Raw genomic sequence first — 24274 nt, 5'->3', positions numbered from 1 at the left:
GAGTAATTCCTGAGTGCAGAGCCATGTTGAGTTTTTCACACCGGGGCTGGAGCCATAGCACAGCAGGGAAGGTGTTTGCCTTGTACTGTCTCTCCAGACCCCCAAGGCATCTTCAACCTAAAAGCAAACTGCCCACTGTACTATGGCTCCAGACCCAAAAGTGAAAGGAATTTCACTTTGGGAGTAAAATTTTAATATGAAGTATAGAAAATTAGGGGCTGGAGCGATAGCGCATCGGGTAGGGCGTTCGCCTTGCACGCGGCCGACCCAGGTTCGATCCCCAGCATCCCATATGGTCCCCCAAGCACCGCCAGGAGTAATTCCTGAGTGTAAAGCCAGGAGTAACCCCTGAGCATCACTGGGTGTGACCCAAAAGGCAAAAAAAAAAAAAAGAAGTATAGAAAATTATATTATGATATGTTGATATATTGTAATGTGTTTGAAGTATAATGAAAATGCTTGCGTATATATTTAACAGTACTGATCAGATAAAATATAAAACACAAAATCTTCAAGTTATCTTACTCATTGAACAATACACCACTTTTGGTTTTTTTGTAACATCTTCCTGGAGTTTAAATAGTGCTTAACAGAACCATTTTAAGCAGTTTTTCACCATCTGAAATTTTATTTTGACAATGTGCAATTTTGTTACATTTCTTTTTTATAACATTTAACACCTCTGGTTCATTGTAAGTTTAGTTCTCACCAAAGTATCATATGATAAAATTTCTTAAATGCTTATTTAAGTATAGGTATATAATTGGTGATTATTTAAATATTTATTTAAATGTTTAAGATACTTTTAAAAAGCTCATTTGAGGGGCTGGAGTGATAGCACAGTGGGTAGGGCGTTTGCCTTGCACACAGCTGACCTGGGTTCGATTCCCAGCATCCCATATGATCCCCTGAGCACCGCCAGGAGTGATTCCTGAGTGCATGAGCCAGGAGTGATTCCTGTGCATTGCCGGATGTGACCCAAGAAGCAAAAAAAAAAAAACTCATTTGAAAAAACAGTAAAATAATTTCAATTGGTGGTGCCATTGTTCTTTGATTGGTCTTCTCACTAAGCATAAGTAATGCTTAGTGAGAAGGAATTCCTATAGTATAATTTTTGGAGATTATCATTAACAAATCAAGTTTAAACTATTAGAAGTGGGGGGCTGGATCGATAGCACAGTGGGTAGGGTGTTTGCCTTGCATACGGCAGACCCAGGTTCGATCCCCAGCATCCCAAAATGTCCCCTGAGCACCGCCAGGAATAATTCTTGAGTGAGATCCAGGAGTAACCCCTGTGCATTGCCGGTATGACCTAAAAAGAAGAAAAAACAAATAGTATAAATAGTAGAAGAAAATAAAACTCTACTTTGAATATATGTTCTCTAAGGAAATAGAGTAAAATGTGGTAGGTGTGGGAGAAAGGAAACAGGTATTTGTGATGAATGCTTTTAGAGTACGCAAGATATTTATAAAGACTTTCTTGTAACAAAATAGCTGTGGTGTTATGTGGACAGGATGTGTTTTCTGGGAAACCAGGCCCGTTGGTGGTATGGATCTGGTACTTCAGATCCATATCAAATTTAAATTGATATTTAAATTTTATAGATATCAGATAAAATATGACTGCTTTACTTTTTTTGTTTTGTTAGATTATGCATGGTTAAGTTTTCTCTGTGTGTGTTTGAGTAATTTTTGTCTTCTGAAAAGTCACCGTAACTAAAAACTAGAAGCTGTAGTTGAGTTTTCCTGTAAGAATCTATAGCTTCTGGAGCTGGAGCCATAGTACAGTGGGTAGTTTGCTTTGCACGCAGCTGACCCGAGTTCAATCCTCAGCATCCCATGTGGTCCCCCAAGCACCGCTAGGAGTAATTCCTGAGCACAGAGCAGAGCCAGGAGTAACCCCTGAGCATCACTGGGTGTGACCCGAAAAGCAAAATAATAATAATAATAATAAAAAGACTATATAGGTTTGTTCTAAATAGAGTGTGAGAAATGGTCTAAAATTTCATTGTTTGAGAAGTGATTAGCCTATGTAAAAAGCAAGCTTTTGTACTATGTGATTAGATTGACAAAATGCTTAGTTGAGTCCATTTTCCCAAGTCTGCAAATAAATGTTTTAGCAGTGGTTATAGACATTGTTCTTTTTGGCCTTTCAGCAGACAGCTTGTATTTATTGTAAATTACTATTTCAATGAATGAGTAAAATTTTAGTTTAGTTACAGTTTAAAACAATTTGATTCAACGGGTTTTAACTGGTTATTTGTTTATTTGTTGCTGAATTAATTTTAAAATGGAACCCTGTCCGTTTTTCTCTTGAAACCTTTAGTGAATGTTTCCAGATAAAAGGTTGTGTGCATAAGTCCTCCTGGTTCTCCTACCTGTAGAGCTGTGGAAGTTGGCTCACACCTCTCCAGGGTCATCCAGTTTTGTGCCCTTCCTATCAGTCCTCAGGCTGTCTGTCACAGCCCACTCCTTATTATCTTTAAGTTACTTCAGGATGCAAAAACCATTTGAAAAACAGGGAGTCAAGGCATCGGAGTGATCATTCTCCAGCTCAAGTATGTCTCGACTTTGAGCCTCCCTTTGCTCGAGCGTAGTCAGTGCATTCTTAGGCTCTGCGCCCCTTCTCGCCTTCCCCTCCAAAGTTAAGACCCGTGCAGTGTGCGGGGATGTGTATTTGCTGCGGGCGGGGCTAGCTAACCTCTCTTGGCACCTCCAGGAAACTTCCCAGCTCAGCTGGGACGGCCGCTCTCCCTCAGGGAAGGAAACGGTCCAGCTGCACGGTGAGTAACCCTGTTTCTCCTGTTGCACCTTCTCGCTGTTTCCATTGATTCAGAAAAGCTCGTGTGTCAGACAAACGCAGTTTTTACGCTTAGCGTTCACTTCAAACCCAGCAAGGCTCCTCTTTACTTAGGAAAGCCCTTTCCGCCCGCAGACTTAGGAACCAGCTTTCCATCTGTTCTTGTAGCTGTGATGGAGCCCGGGTTGCAGTGTGGTACAGCACAGGAGACCTGGGCTCGCTCGAGGCACACGTCAAATTGTCTGATGGCTTGATGTTTACCTTTTCTGTTTTTCATTTGGGAAGAGATTGTTGGGAAATAGTAGTAAACTGGAAAATTTCTTATTTACTATTGTTTAGTGATAAACCACCTACTTTCATGTGCATATTTAGTAGATAGTGGATTTTGTCTGTTACTGGTCATTTCCTTTTTCTCCTTTCTCACCAGTGATTGTTTGCAAATCTAAACACTTTTGCCCTCTGTAGTACAAATAACAGAATATACTAGTGGGAATTTTGCAGATTTCTCTTTCTTTCTCACACACACACAAATATTGAACATGCTTTATAAATTGGGTGACTCCGCACTATCTAGATTGCTATGAAACTGATTTAACTTTATTATAATTGTATAGTTTGTATTGTTTACAGTGTGTTGTTTTGAAATTCCTTGCCAGAGATTTTTTTCTTTAAAAAATGATAATACTTTTTATAAAATGAAACAGGAAAATGATCAGAATGAATTTCATTAGGGGTAAGGGGAGTGAAGGTATTTGATTCCAATTTTGTGCATTTGGCCAGAACAGTGTTTGTACTCTTTGGGTCCAGGTACGGGTGACCTCTTTGTCTGTGGCTTGGCTTTTAGGGACACAGCTAACTACGGTTGTCGGTTGGTTCAGTAAGTGTGTGCATGAACTGATGGGTAGAGGGGGAGGGACTAGATTTGCCTTCGAGTGAGGCAACTGACATACCCCAGACCTGGTCTGTTCAAGGGTTAAACTGTATGGCTCTTCATAGTTTGTCTGTTTAAGCAAAATAACATGCATAGCTAAAAGTTAAAAGCAGTTTTAAGAAGCAGAGTATATAGAGGTCAGCGCGACAAAACAGCGGGGAGAGAGGGCACTTGCCTTGTACTCGGCCGACCTGGGTCCAATCCCCAGTGTCCCATATGGTTCCCCAAGCACCACCAGGAGTAATTTTCTGAGGGCAGGCTAGGAGTAAGCCCCAAGCATTGCTGGGTGTGGCCCCCAAACTGAAAACTAACAGAAAGAAGCAGAATACAGCCTGGACACACACAGACTCAATGTAACTACAAAGGAAATTATTATGAAGTCTCACTTGGGTAAGTGGACAGATTTGTTTCATAAAAATCATTCTTCTAGGGACTGGAGATAGTTGTGGTGTATAGCAGGGAGGGTACTTACGTATGGCTAACCCAGGTTCAATACCAGGTACCCTATATGGTCCCCCAGGTATGCCAAGAGTGACCCCTAATTGCCGAAACAGGAGTAATCCCTGAGCACTGCCAGGTGTGGCCCCCAAACAAACAGAACAAAGAACAATCATTCTTCTAAAGACCAGGAAGAATACTTGGTATAAATTTGAATTCTTGCTGCTACACATCTAGTGTAAAACACGAGTGTTAGATGTTGGTTTCATAAGTTAAATTTGTCCAAGACAGTCCTCCCCTGTCCATCCATCACTTTTACTGGTGGGGGATCTTGGGCAGTTTGGTGGTGAAGGCACGATACTTTTTCTAAAGAAGGCAGTAATAACAGTGTGTGTCAAAACCACAAACGGGCTGGAGCGACGGCACAGCAGGTAGGGCCCTGGGCTAAGAAGCACCTGGACCCATCCCTGAGCTCAGAGCCAGGAGTCACATGACCCTAGAACACATCCACTCCCAGGGAAAAAAAGCATAAACACTAATTGTAATCATATTACCTAAGCCACCTTAGAAAAAAATGTTAAATTAGTTAGTTAAGGACAAAGTTAAGTGCTTTGTTATATAAGAAGTGGTTCTTAGCATAAAAGAAACCTGGACAGGGAATTAGCCAGGGCCCTGGGCCAGGGAACACTGTGGCAATCCAGACTTCATCGTTTCTGTTAGAAAAACAGTACAGAGTGTCACATGGTCCTACAGAGTTAGTACCAAGCTTCTTAGATGGGACTTTCAAGTGTACAGTTACAGAGACAGGATGTAGCTTAGCATTGGAGCATGTGCCTCACTTAGATGAGGCCTTGGGCTCAGTCTCTCAGCTCAGCAAGTTTTAAAAAACTAGGGCTGAGACTGAAGGGCACTCTGGGTTTGGGCCTGGATTCCACCCGGTCCCTGCACTCAGCCGAGCAAGGCGCCACAGCAGAACTCAGAAACAGACGCTTGCTTGCAGTGCGCTTGGTGTTCCCAGAGTCAGAGTACAAACAGGAAAGACATTTCAGATCCCCGGATTGTATTCTTTCATTTCAAGGGTAAAATTGTGAGAAGGAGATTTATCATTTTGTTTGTGAGAGTTTTTTTGTGATAGGATTAAGAAGCTGACCTTGACATTATTTGGTACTCGCCATAGACTGGGTAAGATAAAGTGTCCCTTAGCAAATGATGTCCGTTTGTAGTTGCAGCAGGGAGATGTGGACAGCTCCTGTGATGGCTCGTGATAAAAAGCCCTGCCTGTGTCCCCTGGCTGTGCTCGCTGCTGTTCAGGCACAGACTTTGCTGCTTTGATGGTGATACTCGGTTGGAATCGAGTTGTTCCCTTGAAGTTCATTGCAAACAAATCTTTGATTTGGTGAGGGGGGCGGGGGCAGGGTTAGTGACTAGTTTCTGGATGTATGCTTTTCACCATATAAAATTTTGTAGTATAGAATGTCCGATTTCTTTTCAATTTAATCGTCACCAATTACGCAGTTATTCATGATTGGTGTCCAGGGCAGTGTTCCAGCACCCACCCACCCCTAGGGCCGCAGTCTCCCACCACCCCCAGACATCCAGTTTTCTAAGTTGTTACCAAAGTTGAATGCGGAACTTTAGAATATGAACCAGATTTTTAGAGGATTGTTGGACTTCGAAGTCTCTGGTAAACAAGGATTTATGTTTATCAAATCTGAATGAATGTGTTCACGGTGAAAGCTGCTCTTTTATCCTCTGTACTTGCCCTGCAGCGGGACAAGGTCACGCCAGTTGGGTGCCAGCATCCTAGTCATCCCAAAGCCCTCACCTGTTACTGTAGACCCAGGGCGGCGTCTGTCTGACTCGGAGTAGAGTTGACTCATTGTTCAACAACAAAGATGGAATAATCAGGGCCCGAGAGACATACTTGCCTTACGTGCAGCTGGCTCTGGGTTTCATTCCTTTACCCCATATGGGCCCTGAGCCCACCAGGATCGATACCTGAGCACAGAGCCAGGAGTCAGCCCTGAGCACCATTGGGTGTGGCCCCCAAACAAAAAAAATCCAAGAATATGTGAGTGTGTGAAACTCAGGATTCAATCCATGGCACTACGAAACAATAAGTAATGGGTATGCTGATTCCTTTTATTAAGTTGTGTAATTCATGATTACTGACTGCGAATTTTTCTATGTATTACTAACCCTTATTGCATATGCCCTTGGCATTTGTGCCTATGTTCTTCCATTTCATGATAATACTCTTTGGTTTTTAAAAGTTAATGAATTAAATCTTATATTTTGAAAGCGTATTAACAAAGTATGTATTTTTTTTAACTAAAGGAAATTTATATTTCTGGTATAATTTTATTTTTCTTTGTGAAGATCTGTTCTTGTGCAACCAAAAAGTGACTCACCTGTTTAATATTTCACTAGCTATTCTGGTCTACTAACATGAATGTTTGTAACAGATCTTTATGATTCTTCAGGAAATTAGGAAATGCTATTATATCTGAACAGTTTTATAAAAGTGAGAGTATTTTGCTTATACGGTCATTCATTATCACTGCTTTTTAGGAGAAGGATATTGATTACTTGTGCTATAATACAGTAAAATTTAGCTATAATTTTGGTGTATAGTTTTAATTTTCATTTTTATATCATAAGGTTGTCTTCTTTATGAGTGAACGTGTATTTTCAGACTTAAGCTTTTACATTAAGTAGTGAGTATCAGTATTTTATTATTCACTGTGTTTAAAGTAGTGGATTTTCGTCCCTAAAGTTATTAAATTTAATGCTTGGTTTCAATAAGGACAATATTTTCATTTTAAAAGAGAGCATTAATCTTCAAAGGACAGCATACAGAATTGCTGTATTGAAGACCAAATCTTTGTTTGTGAAAGAACAACGTCTGTGTTTTAAGCATTCTAGTAATGAAATTTTACTCTTTAATTATTCTTTTTGGTCTCATTAATAAGTATAAGCACTCTTGTCTTTATACAGGGTGCCAAGTATGGTGTCCTTGCAAGAGACAAAGTTGTATACTGGACTTGAATATGGTATGTAAATCCTATCTCAGTAAATTTGTGTCATTCTATGAGGGTTAAAATGCAATGAATTATCTCAGAGTTCTCCTAGTTTGTTTGTGGGTTTTTTTTTGTTTTGTTTTGTTTTTTGGGTCGCACCCGGCGATGCACAGGGGTTACTCCTGGCTTATGCACTCAGGAATTACTCCTGGCGGTGCTCGGTGGACCATATGGGATGCTGGGAATCGAACCCGGGTTGGCCACGTGCAAGGCAAATGCCCTACCCACTGTGCTATCACTCCAGCCCAGAGTTCTCCTAGTTTTGTTATTTCATGTAACATTAATGTTACTTATCTAATAGTTTTTTCTCAAGAAATTGAAAAATTATTATATAAAGAAGAGTCAGTGGAAGAAATTGAGTCCAAGTAAATGAATACTTAGATGCTTTCTGTGCACGGGCACTTCCACTTATTGTAATTCCTTTCGGTTTGCTTTAAAATGGATAAAACTTGATGTGAATGGGAATGTTGATATCTTATCCTATTTTTTGATATTCTTCTATAACAGTTGAAATTTTAATACAAGTGATGTAACATTTTGTTAATTTAATATCACTGTCACTGTCATCCCATTGCTCATCGATTTGCTTGAGCGGGCACCAGTAACGTCTCCAAGTGAGACTTGTTGTTACTGTTTTTGGCATATTGAATACGCCATGGGGAGCTTGCCAGGCTCTGCATGTGGGCGGGCTACTCTGGGTAGCTTAGCAGACTCTCCAAGAGGGGTAGAGGAATCAAATCCTGGTCGGCCTTGTGCAAGATAAACACCCTATCTGCTGTGCTGTTGCTCCAGCCCCGAATCTAAATTCATGTGGATTTAGTAGTCATTGCTAGATGAATCCTGGAGTCCATTACATGCTTTAATTGCCAGGGTGTAATTTTTCTTTGCTTGGCTTGGGTCACCTGTACATCATTAGAGAATCCTTTTCAATTAAAGTCTCTAATTAGTGAATCACGCCTTTGAAATATTCGTTGATATCTTCTCCTCCCACCTCCTTCTGCCTAATAAAATTTTGTGAGCAGGTTAGGAAAATGTTATGTTTTAAATATTATTCCTTACCATGCCTGACCATTAATCTAGTGATGATCAGAGCAGACTCATTTGGATTTCTTTCTTAGATAATTCATTATCTCTTCCTGATTAGCAGTCTGAACACCCACCAATACATCTAAAATAACTGACTTATTTTTTGTTGTTGTTGTCATTATTGTCATTTGTTTTTCAAAACTAGATCTATCCAGAGAGAACCACCGAGAATCAATTGCTAGGGTCATAAGAACACTTCTCAGTAAGTATATACCTATGTTTAACTTAATTTTTCACTAGTAATTCTTCAGAGGTTTTATTCTGTGACATATGTGCTTTTACTTTTTTTTTTTTTTTTTTTTGCTTTTTGGGTCAGACCCGGCATTGCACAGGGGTTACTCCTGGCTCATGCACTCAGGAATTACTCCTGGCGGTGCTTGGGGGACCATATGGGATGCTGGGGATCAAACCTGGGTCGGCCGTGTGCAAGGCAAACGCCCTACCCACTATGCTATCACTCCAGCCCCCTGTGCTTTTACTTTTAACATTTAGACTCTAACTGGTGAGAGTTTTAGTGTTTCCCTATCCTTGAAACTATAGAATAACATTAGGAATCTTCAGGTAATTAACAATTTTTTAACCAAGATTCTCTTTCTTACTCTAGACCACATCCTGGATAATTCAGAAGATGACACCAAGTCCTTGTTTCTCATCATAAAGGTACAAAATTTACTTAATAGTTCTGTGATTACTACGACTATGGGGTATGATGACTCACAAATATAAAATTTGAAATTTTTGGACACAGATCATTGGAGACCTTTTGCAGTTCCAAGGATCACACAAACATGAATTCGACTCCCGGTGGAAAAGTTTTAATTTAGTAAAGAAATCCATGGAAAATCGGGTTAGTATTTTCATTTAAAACCTTGAATTTTGTTAAAGGTATCTAATGTTGATATGACCAGTGAACATGGATTTTTTTTTTTTAATATACGGAGGAAATTTTCTTGCAAAGCAAATAGTAAGTTTCCAGAATAGATCCTGGGGTGAGGCGGCCAGGTAGCCAGTGGTGGCCCTGGCGTGGGTTTTGTTTCTGGCAGCACATACAGCCCACACGCCCGCGGAGTGACCCCCAAGTCAGGAGGAAGAATCCGGCTGGCCTCCAGATAATAATTAGATAGATGTTCTATTTCAGGCGAGGGAGTCTAGCAGGTGAGGCACTGACCTTGCACAAAGCTGGCCTTGGTTGTATCTCCTGAGCACAGCGCTATGGCTAAGCCCTGAGCACGGCAGGACAGGGTCTAAAAACTTAAAGACCCTAAAAACGAAAGACCCTGTGGCACGGGGGTGGGGCATTTCCCCCGAAACTTGCCTAGCTTCCCAGTCGGTTGCAGAACTTTTGGGGATTTGAAGTATTATGACAGCATGCAGTGCACACTGCCTCAGGTGAACTCGGAGAATTAAAAAGGACAAGGAATTGTCCCTAGAAATGGATGTAAAGCAGTGGAATGATGAGTAGGGATCTAAGAAAAAGTACTTGTAATGTTGTCTAGAAGGAGGTTAGTACCCAGCTTCTCTGGGAGACAGGAGTGCTGCAGTCGGAGCGCTCCATGTGCTGCTTCGCTGGGGGAGTTTACTGTAATTCGGCTTGTTGTTTCGGCAAGAGGTGCTGTGTATTTTAGACAGAGAGATATTGTGTAAAGTCCGAGGACATTAAAGCATGTTGGGACACGGGGGAGAGTGACAGAGGAAGAGGTGCTGTGTATTTTAGAGAGATGTTGTGTCTTAAGTCCAAGGACATTAAAGCATATTGGGATATGGGGGAGAGTGACAGGAAAAAGTTGGTTGTGCATCAGGAAAAAGTACTTCTATTTTATTTTTTTATTTTATTTATTTTATTTATTTTTTTTGCTTTTTGGGTCACATCCAGCGATGCTCAGGGGTTACTCATGGCTTTGCACTCAGGAATTACTCCTGGCGGTGCTTGGGGGGACCATATGGGATGCCGGGGATCGAACCCGGGTCGGCTGCTTGCAAGGCGAATGCCCTACCTGCTGTGCTATCACTCCGGCCCCGAGTACTTCTGTTTTATATTCACCAATTGGAAGGGATCATTAAAGTTTCATAAATAGACACGATTAAACTGTTGCTGAAATCAATGAACTGTTTTGTGTGTGTTGGTGAGGGGATAGTCTGAGCACACTGGTACTGCTCGGGACTCACTCCCGGCTCTGTGCTCAGGGACCAGTGCTGGCGGGCCTTGGGGGTCAGATGGGTGCTGTGGACTGAAACCAGTGTGGCTGTGTGCACAGCAAGCACCTTCCTGCCTAGTTCAGTCAGTTTTGAAAAGATCTACTGGGGAAAAATGAGTAGTTGGAGGTGAAAACTAGACTTTTGTTCTTTAATGATTCTACCCACCAGATCTCCATGATCTTTCTGAGCTAATTTTTCACTGAGGGATTCAGGAGAAACCTGAATTATGGGCTGTTATGAGGAAATTGAACTTGGTTACTTACGGGGAGATTCTGATTTTTTGCTTCTATTATCTTTCAGCTTCATGGGAAAAAACAACATATCAGAGCACTGTTGATTGACAGGGTAATGTTGCAACATGAGGTAAATATCATTTAAAGTCTCAGTGAGTTTTCTCAGTGACCATTTTTCCAATTGGATATTTGTGACACATTTAGTTAGAACTCTTTTGACTTAATTTGATACAATCCTCTGCTCTCGTAGCTACGAACCCTTACTATTGAAGGCTGTGAATATAAAAAGGTCCATCAGGATCTGATCCGAGATCTCCTGCGGTTATCGACGAGTTCATACAGTCAGGTAAGGAGGCTCCGCACGCACCCTTTCCTTCCTGGTCATAGACACAGCAAAAGGAGCTCCATGTCTCCGCCTTAGAGAGCTTCTTGCGGATATGTTCCAGGTGGTTTTCCTAGTAGTTGTGCTTTTGTTCTGAGCCCCACCCAGCTACCCTGCCCAGCTGTGGCTTGGGTGCCAGGGGGCAGCCCTGGCCTTCCTGCCTCCAGAGTGAGGCTGTTGAGCTGCCTCACTGGCCCCTTGTTTTGTTGTGTGCATGCACTTAATTTTGCTGTTTGCAATTGTTTCTGTAGTTGAACACAAATATTTTAAGATTACTTATAAGGTGAGGGTAGCATGATATTGCTGCCATTTAATGAAAATCGAATTCAAAGACTAGGAAAGACACTTGAACTCACCTTCAATTCGAAAAGCTATTACGTGAACCATGGAATCCAGCCAGCAGGTAGCACAGAACCACGAAATGATTTCCAAGCAGCAGAGAACCGGGGAGAGTAATGTGCAGCCAGAACGTAAATGAGGGAACTAATCTTCACAGAGATTTGTAATGTTTGAAATTGAAATTGGAATACGATAGATAAGCTGTTGGTACTGCAATCATTTTTTTGTCCTTTACAGAGTACCTGGTAGACAGACCATTATATTTATACTGAATCTTCTTTGGGCTAGAGCGATAGCACAGCAGTAGGGCGTTTGCCTTGCATGCAGCTGACCTGGGTTCGATTCCTCCACCCCGTACAGCAGAGCCTGGCAAGCTACCCATGGCATATTCGATATGCCAAAAACAGTAACAAGTCTCACAATGGAGATGTTACTGGTGCCCACTCAAGCAAATCGATGAGCAACGGAGTGACAGTTACAGAATCTTCTTTTGGTTTAAAATATGTAAACTCTCTTTGGGGTTTTTTGGTATTTTTTCTCTATTGTTATTTTGGTTTTGGGTCACACCTGGCATGGCTCAGGATCTACTCCTGGCTCTGTGCTCAGAATTCCTCCTGGCGATGCTCAGGACCATGGAGGATGCCGGGGATCAAATCTGGGTCACCTGTGTGTAAGGCAGCCGGCCTCGGCACTGTGCTGTTGCTCTGGTCCCAGTGTGTGGCTCTCCAGGTTTGCGCTCCAAGGTGTCATTCTTTCTCTGGCTCTGCTTCTTTGGAAGATGAGGAGGGGCCTCCCCAGGGATGCCGGGGCCATCCTGTGGTTCCTGAGAGGCCAGAGCAGCGCCAGAATCTGACTGGGTTTCAGAAGCATGTAAGGCTCACTCTCCACCCCCGATCGCTCTCCCCGACCCCCAGTTGTTCTTTGTTTTAGAAAATCCTTGATTTTTGTTTTTGTTAGCATGGCCAAAAATCAAACTCTTCTCTTAATAAGAGCAACTCTGTAAAAAAAAAAAAAAATAATAGTCTCTTGATTGTTACTCAGCAATGTGTGTCAGATCTTTTCAGTTTCTTAGAAGAAATATTTGAACCTACTGTTTTCTAAACCAGTGTTTTTCATTCTTTTTCTCACTATGTTCACTTTCTACACTTGTTTGGGAGCTGGAGCGCATTCGGCCAACCCGGGTTCAAATCCCAGCATCCAATATGGTCCCCTGAGCACCGCCAGGAGTAATTCCTGAGTGCAGAGCCAGGAGTAACCCCTGTGCATTGCTGGGTGTGACCCAAAAAAAGAAAAAAAAAGCAACAACAACATTTTCTACACTTGTTTCCTTCCTGTCACCCCTTGCAATTGGGTTTAGACCCTCTAGTGTCAATGCTGTGGCATCATAATTTGCACTGTTTTCACCTGTGACCCTCTTGGAATATTGAGGGGGCCTGGGGTCGTAAGGCTCCAGCTGGCCTAAACCATGGCAGTGCTTCCTGCTAATAAACTTTCCTTTCGATAAGATAGTACTTTGTTTTCGTTACGCCAACATTGAAACGATCTTCACTTTATTCTGAGTAAAACATGTCATCAATCATTCAGAAACGTAGTTTGGGTAGCACTTAACAAGTATGCTAATACTGTGTTCTCCAGGTCAGAAATAAGGCTCAGCAGGTATTTTTTGCTGCCTTGGGAGCATATAACTTCTGCTGCAGAGATATTATCCCCTTGGTTTTGGAGTTCCTGCGGCCTGACAGACAAGATGTCACACAGCAGCAATTCAAGGTAGGGGGCTGGTTCTGCTCGGAGAAGTTCCAACCTTGCGAAGGATGGAGGGAAAACTTTGTCATAAACATTGGTATGTGCACTACTAGGATTCTTTATGAACGTTCCTCCACGTTCTCCGGATCATATGTGTATCCCTCTTGCTTTATCCAGTCAAGATAAGTTGCTGGTGTTAGTAGTCTTTAACTTAATAGAGTGTCGGCTTTTTCCACTCCAGAGAAGTCTATGTTCACTGTTGAACACGCTTTTATTTTTCATGTCTCAGTCATTGTCTTTCTGTGATGCTGCCACAGTGGAGCACTGTCGGGCGCAGTCAGCGTTGTTGTGCATAAATACGTACTTCAATCCTGAGGCACCTGTGGAAGGCCCGTGGGGAGGGGCGAGACCAGAGGTGGCCTGGTGTCACCGTCATGAAGGAAGACCCAAGACAGGGCAGGGCAGGCCAGTGCGAGCTGAGGGAAGGCTGCTGTCATCAGAGAAGGGACAGAAGGGACGCCTGCCCCCGCCCCTGGGAGAGTCGAGGCAATTCATGGTTACTTTGGCCATTCAGTAGAGGGAGAATGGGTGGATTGGAACTGATTTGGGAGGGGATTGGTAGAATTGGTGTTGAAGATGATGACTGCATCGTGCACCCGCTGGTCAAGTGTATCAGAGAGAAAGAGAAGAACAGAGGAGGAAGAGCTAGTTTTTTTGGACACATACAGTCTGAAGCACCCAGAGACTGAGTCAGAGGCGACATGTGAGGTTGGTGCTCAGAGCTAGACTGTTGCAGCCTGCAGTTTGTCACTCGGGGTATGCCAGGAGAGCCGTGGGTGGAGGGGGGCGAGAAGCAGCCCTAGAGGGCCAGTGAAAGGGCCGACTGTGGAGGGAAAATGAGGCAGACAATGGGAAAGCAGGGGACAGGCCGCCCCTCCGGCATGGGCCCCTGGCATTGTGGTCGTGTGGGAGCTGAGCACGGCCCACGGGTTGGCTGTGAAGGCGCCTGCTCGCCGGTGTCAGTTGCCCGTTCCTCTTGGTCATGTCTGGGTCCTTTGCTGACTGCCCCTTGAACAGTTGGGACAGATTGGTCACTGTTTATTCCCGCCCGGGAGAATAGAAGTTTGCCGACCCCCTGTGTAGGAGGGTGGGGAACTCAGTGATGACCCAGAGGTCTTCAGATGGCGTGTCGTTGGCTGTCTGGAGAGTCTGGTCTAGCAAGATAAAAATTGAGGTCAGGAAACTTGAAGATGCCGTAACGAGGTGAGGGGAGAGCAGAGCGCAGGGCGGGGAAGAATCTAGACGGGCTGGATGAGGGGGATGTTCGTGCAATGCGTATTTTAAGACGAATACCTTAGAAAAGAATTCCTAATGTCACCAGAATTATTGCAGTTAATTGACCATCTGTGGGAATAAAACATGCAGTATAACTAAATGCTGTATATACTTATACAGCATTTATAAAGTATAAATGCTCAGGAAAATACTTGGCGCTGAGGCGATCACTGTTTGGGGAATTATTCTGAGCTATATGCCTGAAAGCTAACACTGGCACATTTCATGGCCAGAATACTAAATATTTAAATAATATTTTTTAAAAAAAAAATCATGCTAGTAGAAAAGGATTAAAACAGAAGTTCTAGTCGTAGAAACATCATTTTAATACTCACCTCATTACCTTTTCTGTTATTACCTTTTCGAATTAACTCTACTAAGTTAGAGAAATTGCTCCACATCAGATGTCAGATTCAGTCTTCTAAAAGGTGCACGTTGAATGTGGGAAACAGTCGTATTTGGAAGCACGCGTGAGCGGGCAGTGGGTCAGGTGCTTCCTTCCTGTCGTGACCACTGTGTCCCCCGCAGGGTGCCCTGTACTGTCTCCTCGGGAACCACAGTGCCGTGTGCCTGGCCAACCTCCACGACTGGGACTGCATCGTGCAGACGTGGCCGGCCATCGTGTCCTCGGGGTTGAGCAAAGCCATGTCCCTGGAGAAGCCGTCGATCGTGAGACTGTTTGATGACCTGGCAGAGAAGATTCACCGGCAGTATGAAACAATTGGCCTGGACTTCACCGTAAGTAAACTTCTTAGTGGAAGTCTTTCTTCCCAAATTTCAGTGATTGGGAATCACTTGATTGAAAGACCGCTTATTTTTTGTATCTTTTCATGTTTTCAGCAATAACATTCTTGACATTTTTATTCTAATTTTTTTAAATTCTCACTTGGTTTTTTTTTTTTTTTTGGCCGGGGTGGGTGGGTCATACCTGGCGATGCACAGGGGTTATTCCTGGCTCTTCCTTTAGGAATTACCCCTGGCGGTGCTCAGAGGACTATATGGGATGCTGGCAATCAAACCCGGGTCAGCTACGTGCAAGGCAAATGCCCTACCCGCTGTACTATAGCTCCAGCCCCATCATTCGGTTTTTGTTTGCTGGTTCTTGGGGGCATACCAGCACTTGAGACTGTTCCCAGCTCTGCTCAGGGGACTGCGAGGTGCTGGGGATCGAACCTAGGGGTCTGCATGCAGAGCACGCACACCTCCCCACGCAAACCCATCGAGCTGTCTACCTCGCCCTGCGGGAGTGTATTTGGGACCTGGGGGGGAGGGGGCACACCCAGTAGTGCTCAGGGATTAGTCGCTCCTGATGGTGACTCAAGCACCTTATGTGGTGCTAGAAACCTCACCCAGTTTAGCCACTTGAAGGCGCCTTCACTGCTGGACTCTCTCTTACCTCACTAATTTTTTAAAATTCTTTTTTTTCCCCCCTCCTGTTCCTTGTGGTCACCTGTTAGCAATAACATGGTAGTATAGAAAGTTGGAGCACGACCTGTAAGAAGCTAGTTTCCTACCTAGAAGCCACAAAAGGATTATTACATTCCTAGTGCTTTCGTGCCCTGGGTGCTCGCCACCTCTGCCTGGGCTTTTGTCGTATTTTAGGTTATTTATACTAGCCAAACTCCAGGCAAAAATAAAACAAAAAATTGCCCACTGGTAACTGACACTTCGGAAAGTGCAGGTGATAGTGGACCTATCATCCAGAGCAGCAGGGCCAGGCGGCTTCCCGTGTGTCAGCACTGCTCAGAAGCGAGGCTCGAGCGCGTGGGTGGGGCGCCGCTTCTCCCTGAGTCAGTCTATTCAGAACAAACGCACATGTCCTGAAACTCACTGCACTGATCCTGCAGTCTCGTGTACTCACAAGGCGCTGATGACATTTTATCACTTTGAAAATGAAAGCTTCGCACTCAGTAGCAGTCACCCTGGTCTCCTGGCTGCCGTTGCCGGACGGAGCTGGGAGGTGGCATCAGCGCTGAGTTGCCTTTGGTGTGGGTTTGTGAAATGCATTCATGTTGTCGCCCTCTCTTTCTTTTCAATAAGATTCCCAAATCGTGTATTGGAATAGCAGAACTACTCCAACAATCAAAATACCCCTCTATCAATCAGATAACTCTTAGCCCAGAAGAAATTAAAGAAGGACTTAGACGCCAACAAGGAAAAAATGCTGATGCCCTAAGGTAATTGCAAAGGCCTGCTTATCAGATGGGTACTGTTATAGAATTTGGCAGGGAGTGGGTTGAAATTTACACATTGGTTCTAAAAATTTAAAAATTCTTAACAAATAATTATTGTGAAAGCACTATTTAACACTTGTATCTCTTCAGAGCTCTTCCATAATTATTTTAAAATCAGATTTATTCAGTTTTGATATGAGAGTATTTAGATTTTATTTGATGTTATATTTTATTATATGTTATATTTTATTTTAACTTTTTAGATTTTATTTATTTATTTTTTTTAGGAAGGTAGTTTTATTTTTCCCCAAGTTGTTCATGATGCATTTGTTTCAGCCGTTCAGTATTCCAATCCAGCCCCATTCCACCACTGGTGACCTTCCCTTGCCATTGTCTCCATTTTCCTAACCACTCCCCAAGCCTGCATCCTTAGTAGGCACAGAATAATTCATGGTTTTTACAACTAAATGGCTAATGGAACTTTCAAAACAAATATTTCAGTGAAAGAAAAGCTGTGAAACTTGAATCTCACCATGGAGTCGTTAAGTTGTTGCCTGCAGATTTACTGTTTGTTGTTGGTTGAGCATGCTGTGTTGTTTCTGTATTTTGAGGTTATGTGGCTCCTGTGTCCTTTCCATTGACTTGGTGAGCTCCTTCTGGGGTGTTGGACCGTAGAATGTGGAGGCTCCAGGGACTGCAGGCTACTTAGCTGGGTTGTGAGCTTACCGGGCAGCAGTGATGGGCCGTGGTTGGCACTGCCAGGCTCTTGGAAGGGGGGTGTGGGGAAGACCCGGGGCTTTTAGGTGTACTTGGGATTTTCTGCAGTTCGGCATCTCTGCATGCCAGTTGTGAGTCGGTAGGCCCAGCCCGTATGGCGGGGACTCAGGCAGCCTGCTCCAGAGGGTGCCCCGAGCTCTCAGCGGGGGCCCTGTGATGCTCTGCAGCTGTTGAGCCCTCCGAGTCTGGGAAAGGCCGGAGGATGCGCTTCCGTGGAATGTGCGTTGTCTTTAGATCTTAGACATCAGATTGCTCTGAACTTTCATTGTAGTGAAGCAGAAATACTAATTTGACTTTGTTTTTGTCTTTTGGAAGTGCCATGATCAATAAAAGGAGATTCCCGAGGCCCTCTGCCTTTGCCAAGAGCCAGAGCGAGCCTGGTCCTCCATGAAACATATTTCTTCCACATTCCTTATCTCAGCACCTCCGACCGCACGAACGTTCACGCAACACTTGCTGATTTTTTTTTCTAGTATGCTTATATACATGATGAAATCTTGTGTTTCCCTTTGGTAAAGCTGGAGTACCATATAAACAGGACACTTCTCTCTTACCAATCACTCTATTTTTTTAGTCATTTGGGGCCCTAGCAGTGGGGTTCAGGGTGCCGAGTGGCGGCCGCTGTTAAGCCTGGCACCTCACATGCAGACAAGCGCTCGGCCGATGGAGCATCTCAGCACTTCACCGCCCGCCGGCTCAGGAACACCTGCTGGGGAACAGTGAGGACGCTCTCTGCCCTTCCCCTCCTTTTCTCCGTATCTGTTGACATCTCTGAATTATTTTCTATTGTTTCATTTTAGAAACTATGAAAAGTTGGTAAACGCTTTGCTGGATGGTGTGGAGCAGAGAAATTTGTAAGTGAGAAAATTTTTCAACTTTTGAGCTTTTATGGAAATTTTTTGGTTTCTGTCATACTTCTGTCAAACACAAAACAGAAAACTGGTAGTCATGATTTTAGAAGAGTAGTAGGGAAATTTGAGAGGCTAGGGATAAGGAGCGATATTCTTCACCTTATCTGTTCATTCACCTTATCTCTTCTGCACCTTATCTTATCACCTTACCTATCTTGGGAAAGGTAAAACTGTGTTTTGAATGCGGTTTTAGTGTATGTTTTCTAAACAGGTTTAATGTATTGTGATTCTCTTGGAGGTGTGTCTGTATAAGCAGAGGTTTTTCTGTATTGAGGCTTTTCCTCACATGGAGAGAAACCCTTGCTAAACTCACAAAGGTCTCCTGTGTCGGTTCTCTCCGCAAGGCCTTGGAAGTTCGAGCACATTGGCATTGGGCTGCTGACCCTGCTCCTGCGAGATGACCGTGTCCTGCCGCTGCGTGCCATCCAGTTTTTCGTTGAGAATCTCAATCATGATGCCATCGTAGTTCGGAAGGTAAAATGCTTCATGGGGTTGCTGTTTTGGGTCCAGGCGTCTCGGGGTGTGTTGTTGAAAGCCCTCATTTGACCCGATGCTGAGTAGTATTCATTCAGAAAGTCAAGCAGGACATGTTTGGGTGCTTATATTTAATTTTGACATTTAAGGGCGAACATCAGATTAAAAGTTTTTAGCTTAATGGCAAAGTTTCTGAGAAATTCTTTTGAGAGGGAGGTATGACAGAAAGGGAGAAGAAATCCAGAGCGGCTGTACAGCGGGTAAGGCACTTGCTTTGCACTCGGCCAACCCGGGTTCACTCCCTGGCATCCCATTAGGTCCCCCAAGCCCCACCGGGAGTGATTCCTGAGTACAGAGCCATGAGTAACTGCTGAGCATTGCTGGGTGTGGCCCAAAAGCTAAAAAAAAATGAATAAATAAGAAAAAAATCTTAAAGAAGAAACAATGCTTTGGTTTTGTTTCAGAGTATGAAAGCATCAAATGGAGCTGACTGAGTCTAGTGCATTGTATAAAGGAGTTTCAGAAATGGTTAGCTGATGGGCTGAAGCCATAGTACAGAGGGGAGGGCGTTTGCCTCGCATCTGGCCGACCCGGGTTCGATCCGTGGCATCCCACATGGTTCCCCAAGCACCGCCAAGAGTTTTCCTGAGTGCAGAGCAAGGAGTAACCCCTGAGCATCGCTGGGTGTGACCCCAAAAGCAAAGAAAAAGGCCAAAAAAGAATGAAATGCTTAGCTGAGATTTGAAGAGTGGAATTTGTTTCAGATAGGATCCAAAATGTGTGCCTAGGATGAAGCTTGAAGACCAGAAACATGAATGGTTCATCCCAAGCCTTACTTAGCCCTCACCCAACTGTCTGTTTCATGTCTGCCTGCACGGGCAGAGCACTCTGTATGAGACTATCAAATGTGGGTTCCACATACTGACCGTTTCCTTTTCTAGATGGCCATCTCAGCTGTGGCCGGCATTCTCAAGCAACTGAAAAGAACTCACAAGAAGCTGACCATCTGCCCCTATGAAATCAGTAAGTATTGACCTGATACATCAGTGGCTCAGTCAAACAGTTCTTGGGACCAGTTTAGGGATCTTTTTTGGGTCACACAGTGTGAGGAATTTAGCCTGAGGCTTCCTCAGGCAAAGTGCGTGCTCGGGGCAGAGTGACAGAGCAGCGGGCTGGGCACTTGCCTTGCGCTGGACCGCCCCAGGGTTAATGGTCCCCTGAAACCGCAGGAGTGACCTGAGCACTATGAGGCATGGCCCAAAAATCAAACCAGAAAATACATGTTCTTCAGCCCTTAAGTCATCTCCTCAGCCTCATCTGTGGATTTTGATTCTTCAAGGTATTAGCGTGAAGGACAGTGCTTGTTTCAGTGATAAAAAGGTTTGATAAAGATAGACTGACTTTTTCTGTCTTCTGCATGTACAGGCCTTTGTACACACCTGACGTGTCATTTCTTACCTCACTAACCATGCCAGTAATCTATCAGACTGTATTTCAAAGACTCAAATTTTCACCATGTTAAGCATCTGAGAGTGGCAGGATTATGGGCAAGGTTATTTTTCTTTACGGAGACTGTTTCTCTTTAGAGAGTTCACTGTATTACAGAACAATGTCACTGCAGCTTGTAAGCAGGAAAAATACAAAGAAACCATTTGATTTTGGTGGGAAAATGCCCTTTTTATTCTTTTGGATACCATTTAAAGAAAAAAAATCTGGAAACTCCCAAGATGTTGAGATGGCTGTTCTCAGTTCCTCGCTCCACATTTTAGAGGGGGAAATCGCTATAAATCATTTTTAATGTGACTAATTAACTGTGCGCTTTGAAGCATATCCAGAGGGCTAGGACAGAAGGTGGGGCACCTGATTTACACACAGGCATCCAGGTTCCATCCCCCGCACTTGCTCTGGCCCCCGAGCACCGCCAGGTGTAACTCCTAAGTGCAGAGCCAGGAGTGAGCCCTGAGCACTGCCAGTCGGGCCAGAAGCCACCAGAAGTACAAATAAATAAGGGAGAGATAATGCTTCTCCAGAGAAGGAGCCGTGTGACTGAGACAGACTCGCACCCACGCACCCTCCAGGCTGGGCTGCGCTTTGAAGCAGATTCTGAGCTGGCATCTGCGTTGGCCTCATGGGGGATGCCTTGGTGTGTGCCAGCTATTTGTCCCTGGCAGGGGCGCCACATCCTCTCTGGCCCCTGGCACACGGGCGGCGCTGCCATGGGCTTTACCGTAAATGTTTTAGATAGAGAAGACTTGCTTCAAAGATAGGCAAAAGAGTAAAATTTTCTTAGTTTCTGTAGCATAATGGTTATTAAATGATAGTTTACAAATGCTGACCATTGCCTAAACCACGTTTTAATTACTAAGTTGTAAGGATTTTTTTTTGTTTTCCCTGTTTGCTTTTCATTTGTCATAATGTGACATATTTTTGTTATCTTTAAACTGTATGTATATCAGAAAAGAATCGTTTATAAGCAAAACTGCTTTTATGTTTTATATTTTACATTTAGATAAGTGTCCCTTTCTTTGATATTAAATTTTACTAATGGTTTTCTTCTTATTCCTACTAATCATTTTAAAATTTTTATCTCAGATGATTTAGTACCTATATTTTATTTATAAATAGTCTCCAATGTAAGGAACCAGTGCTTCCTGGAAAAATGACTGATTTCAAGGCTCTTGCATGAAACTCCAAAAGCCACGTCTGGAACAATTTGACTATTATAATTTTTAAATAGTATTAATTGCATACTTACAACAGCCACAGTAACTCTAGTGTATAATTCATGTATCTCCATAAACAAAAATGGTACTAGTGGATTACAACCCTTAGAATAAAGTGACATCTCAAGTTGCTCCATGTTAATATAAGTAAAAAAAAAAAAAAGTGAGTAAAAAGAGAAGTGAAAGCAAGTTTTGTTTATATAGTAGAATAACAACTAATGTAGTGGTAGTAATAGCTCCGGAAAATTACCATTTAGTTAGTGATTAGAACAGGGATTAGGAGGCGGCCAGCCAGGTGTCCTGCCCGCCCAGTCCTGCTGCAGGGCACAGATCCTGTGTCACTCACTCATCACTCACTCCTGTTCCTTCCCCAAGCTCCTTCGAGCCTGATAATCCACACCAGGCCGACCCAGCCTGAGGAGCAGGAAGGGCCCGGCCCTGCCAGGCCTGAGAGACATTCTCGTAGGAGCGCAGTGCAGCGTGGAGGGTGCTGGCCTCATGCGAGGCCGACCCGAGTTTGATTCCTGGCCTCCCATGGAGGGGAGCCCCCGAGCATCGCTGGGCATGGCCCCCAAACACACAAATGAAGAGACATTCTCAGAGAATTCTCAGAGATCTTCAAAATGGTGTTTTCAAAAGTTGTTCTCCTTGGCTATAAAAAATGTTAGTGGGACGTTTGGCAGAGTGTTAATGAGGTCTGTTTATTCACAGTGTCAGTGTTCATTTTTGTTCTTTTGGGAGTTGCGTTTGGCTCTGTGAGAGTATGTTCTTGGCTGTGCGGCGTGGAAACTGCTGTACCGAAGGGTAGCTGTGGGGGGCAGGGGGGAGAGCGGAGTACCAGAAGGCCCAGTGGTCTTCAACTTAGGTGTGGGGGCGTGGGCTCTGTTACCTAGAATTTAAACCTAAAAGCTTTAGCCCAATTAATCTTCTTAATTTGATGAAGGGAATGAAATATGAAATATGCTTGATTTTTTTTGGTCCCCCAATAACTATACCAGCATCACTTAAAGTTGAGAATAATGAACTGCCTGGGCGTTTTTGAATTCCTAAAATGTAATAATCCTTCCTCCTTAGGTGGACATCCTAAACCCACTCAGATCCTTGCTGGGGACAGACCTGATAATCACTGGTTGCATTATGACAGCAAAAATATCCCAAGGACTAAAAAGGAATGGGAGTCGAGTTGCTTTGTGGAGAAAACACACTGGGGATACTACACCTGGCCGCAGTGAGTCTTACTGGGCTCCGAGTCGCGTTTGGTTTGGGGTCACACCCAGAGTTGCTCTTGGCTCTATGCTCAGGGATCAGCCCTGGTGGGCTCGGGGGACCCTGGGTAATCTGGGACCAAACCCAGCTGAGCCAAATGCAAAGCCAGCGCCCTACCTGCTGTGCTGCCGCTCTGGCCCCTTCTGCGCGTCTAGGAACAAACGGCCTGTCTTTGGTCAGTTTTGTCCTCTTTAGATTTTGAAGAAGGCTCGAAGGCACTTAGGGAACTCTGAAAGCATTATGCCCTGGGTGTGCGGTGCTCCTCCTCAAGTCTCCCTTTTCCCTTTTGCTTCTGTTAACCCTGTGCCTCAGTCCTGCTCTTTTTCTTTTTCTAGATATCTTTGACTTCCTTCCTTCCTGAATCATTATGTATTAAAGAGATTCTTTTTTTTTTTTCTTTTTGGGTCACACCTGGTGATGGGGTTACCCCTGGCTTTACACTCAGGAATTACTCCTGGCAGTGTTTGGGGGACCATATGGGATGCTGGGGATCGAACCCTGATCAGCCACGTGCAAGGCAAATGTCCTACATGTTGTGCTATCGCTCCAGCCCCTAAAGAGATTCTTAGTACCTGTTGTTCATAGTACTCCTGTCTGTCAATATGAAGGTGTTCACTCAGCCCAGAGAATTGTTTATTAATTTATAATTTGTCGTGAAGGCATTGTCACCTTTTTTTGTATCTGAGACCACGAATAATATCTTCACACCCCTAAACTTAGAATCTGATCAGCACTCATTAAGAGTCTCCTATAGGGGCCGGAGTGATGGTCACTCCTTGCCTCACACCCAGCTGACCCAGGTTTGATACCCGGCATCCCATCTCCTGAGCACAGCTGGTGTGTGACCGAAAACGAACAAGCAAGTGAAGTGCCTTCTGTTGTTTTCTCTCCACAACTGTATTGCCATTGTGAACTCTCCTCCCTAGGAATATGGTTGTTTACGCGGGCGTGGAGGAGCAGCCCAAGCTTGGCAGGAGCAGGGAGGACTTGACTGAGGTAAGGGCACTTCTGGGTCACTTGCTGCTTTGAGCTCATTGGTCTGAGGGGTTACCCAGCCCAGTGGCTTCAGCTGGGCACTGGGGCCATGTTGGGGTGTGAGTCCTTGTCACGAAGGTTACTGTCAGGGCACGGGCCCATTACCTGAGTGCTGCTGTCCAGTTACCCACTCGTTCATGTGACTGGACAGTACCGGTCACTTAACTTTTCCTCAGTTTGGTTATGTCTGGTGTTCCGTAGTGTTTTTATATTAGTTCTGTCTTTTAACACACTTCCTGAATGCATGGGAAATGACTGTTGTTTTTTTTTAATCACATATTCAGTAGATAGATGTTTATAGATTTAAATTGATACTCCTTTTTCTTCATGGAATGGAATCATTTTGAAAGT

The 24274-nt window shown here is 43.9% G+C and overlaps 1 protein-coding gene across 3 annotated transcripts in view; it reads left to right on the top strand.

Moving 5' to 3' along the window:
* PSME4 (proteasome activator subunit 4) overlaps positions 1-24274 on the top strand; it is a 106897-nt gene that overhangs the window by 60673 nt on the left and 21950 nt on the right. For all 3 annotated transcript variants that reach the window (XR_008627441.1, XM_004615804.2, XM_055123337.1), the window contains 14 exons: positions 7167-7222; positions 8481-8537; positions 8940-8995; positions 9084-9182; positions 10832-10894; positions 11015-11110; positions 13121-13252; positions 15092-15301; positions 16604-16740; positions 18315-18368; positions 18770-18899; positions 19841-19922; positions 22697-22850; positions 23815-23884. Coding sequence is in view for 2 of the 3 variants with exons in the window: in XM_004615804.2 (XP_004615861.2) it covers positions 7167-7222; positions 8481-8537; positions 8940-8995; positions 9084-9182; positions 10832-10894; positions 11015-11110; positions 13121-13252; positions 15092-15301; positions 16604-16740; positions 18315-18368; positions 18770-18899; positions 19841-19922; positions 22697-22850; positions 23815-23884 (1396 nt within the window). In the remaining variant the exon portion in view is untranslated. The remainder of the gene's footprint in view (positions 1-7166; positions 7223-8480; positions 8538-8939; positions 8996-9083; positions 9183-10831; positions 10895-11014; positions 11111-13120; positions 13253-15091; positions 15302-16603; positions 16741-18314; positions 18369-18769; positions 18900-19840; positions 19923-22696; positions 22851-23814; positions 23885-24274) is intronic.

Source organism: Sorex araneus, chromosome X (assembly GCF_027595985.1).
Source record: "Sorex araneus isolate mSorAra2 chromosome X, mSorAra2.pri, whole genome shotgun sequence".
NCBI classification, from domain to species: Eukaryota; Metazoa; Chordata; class Mammalia; order Eulipotyphla; family Soricidae; genus Sorex; species Sorex araneus.
This window is presented reverse-complemented; position numbering and strand designations above follow the sequence as displayed.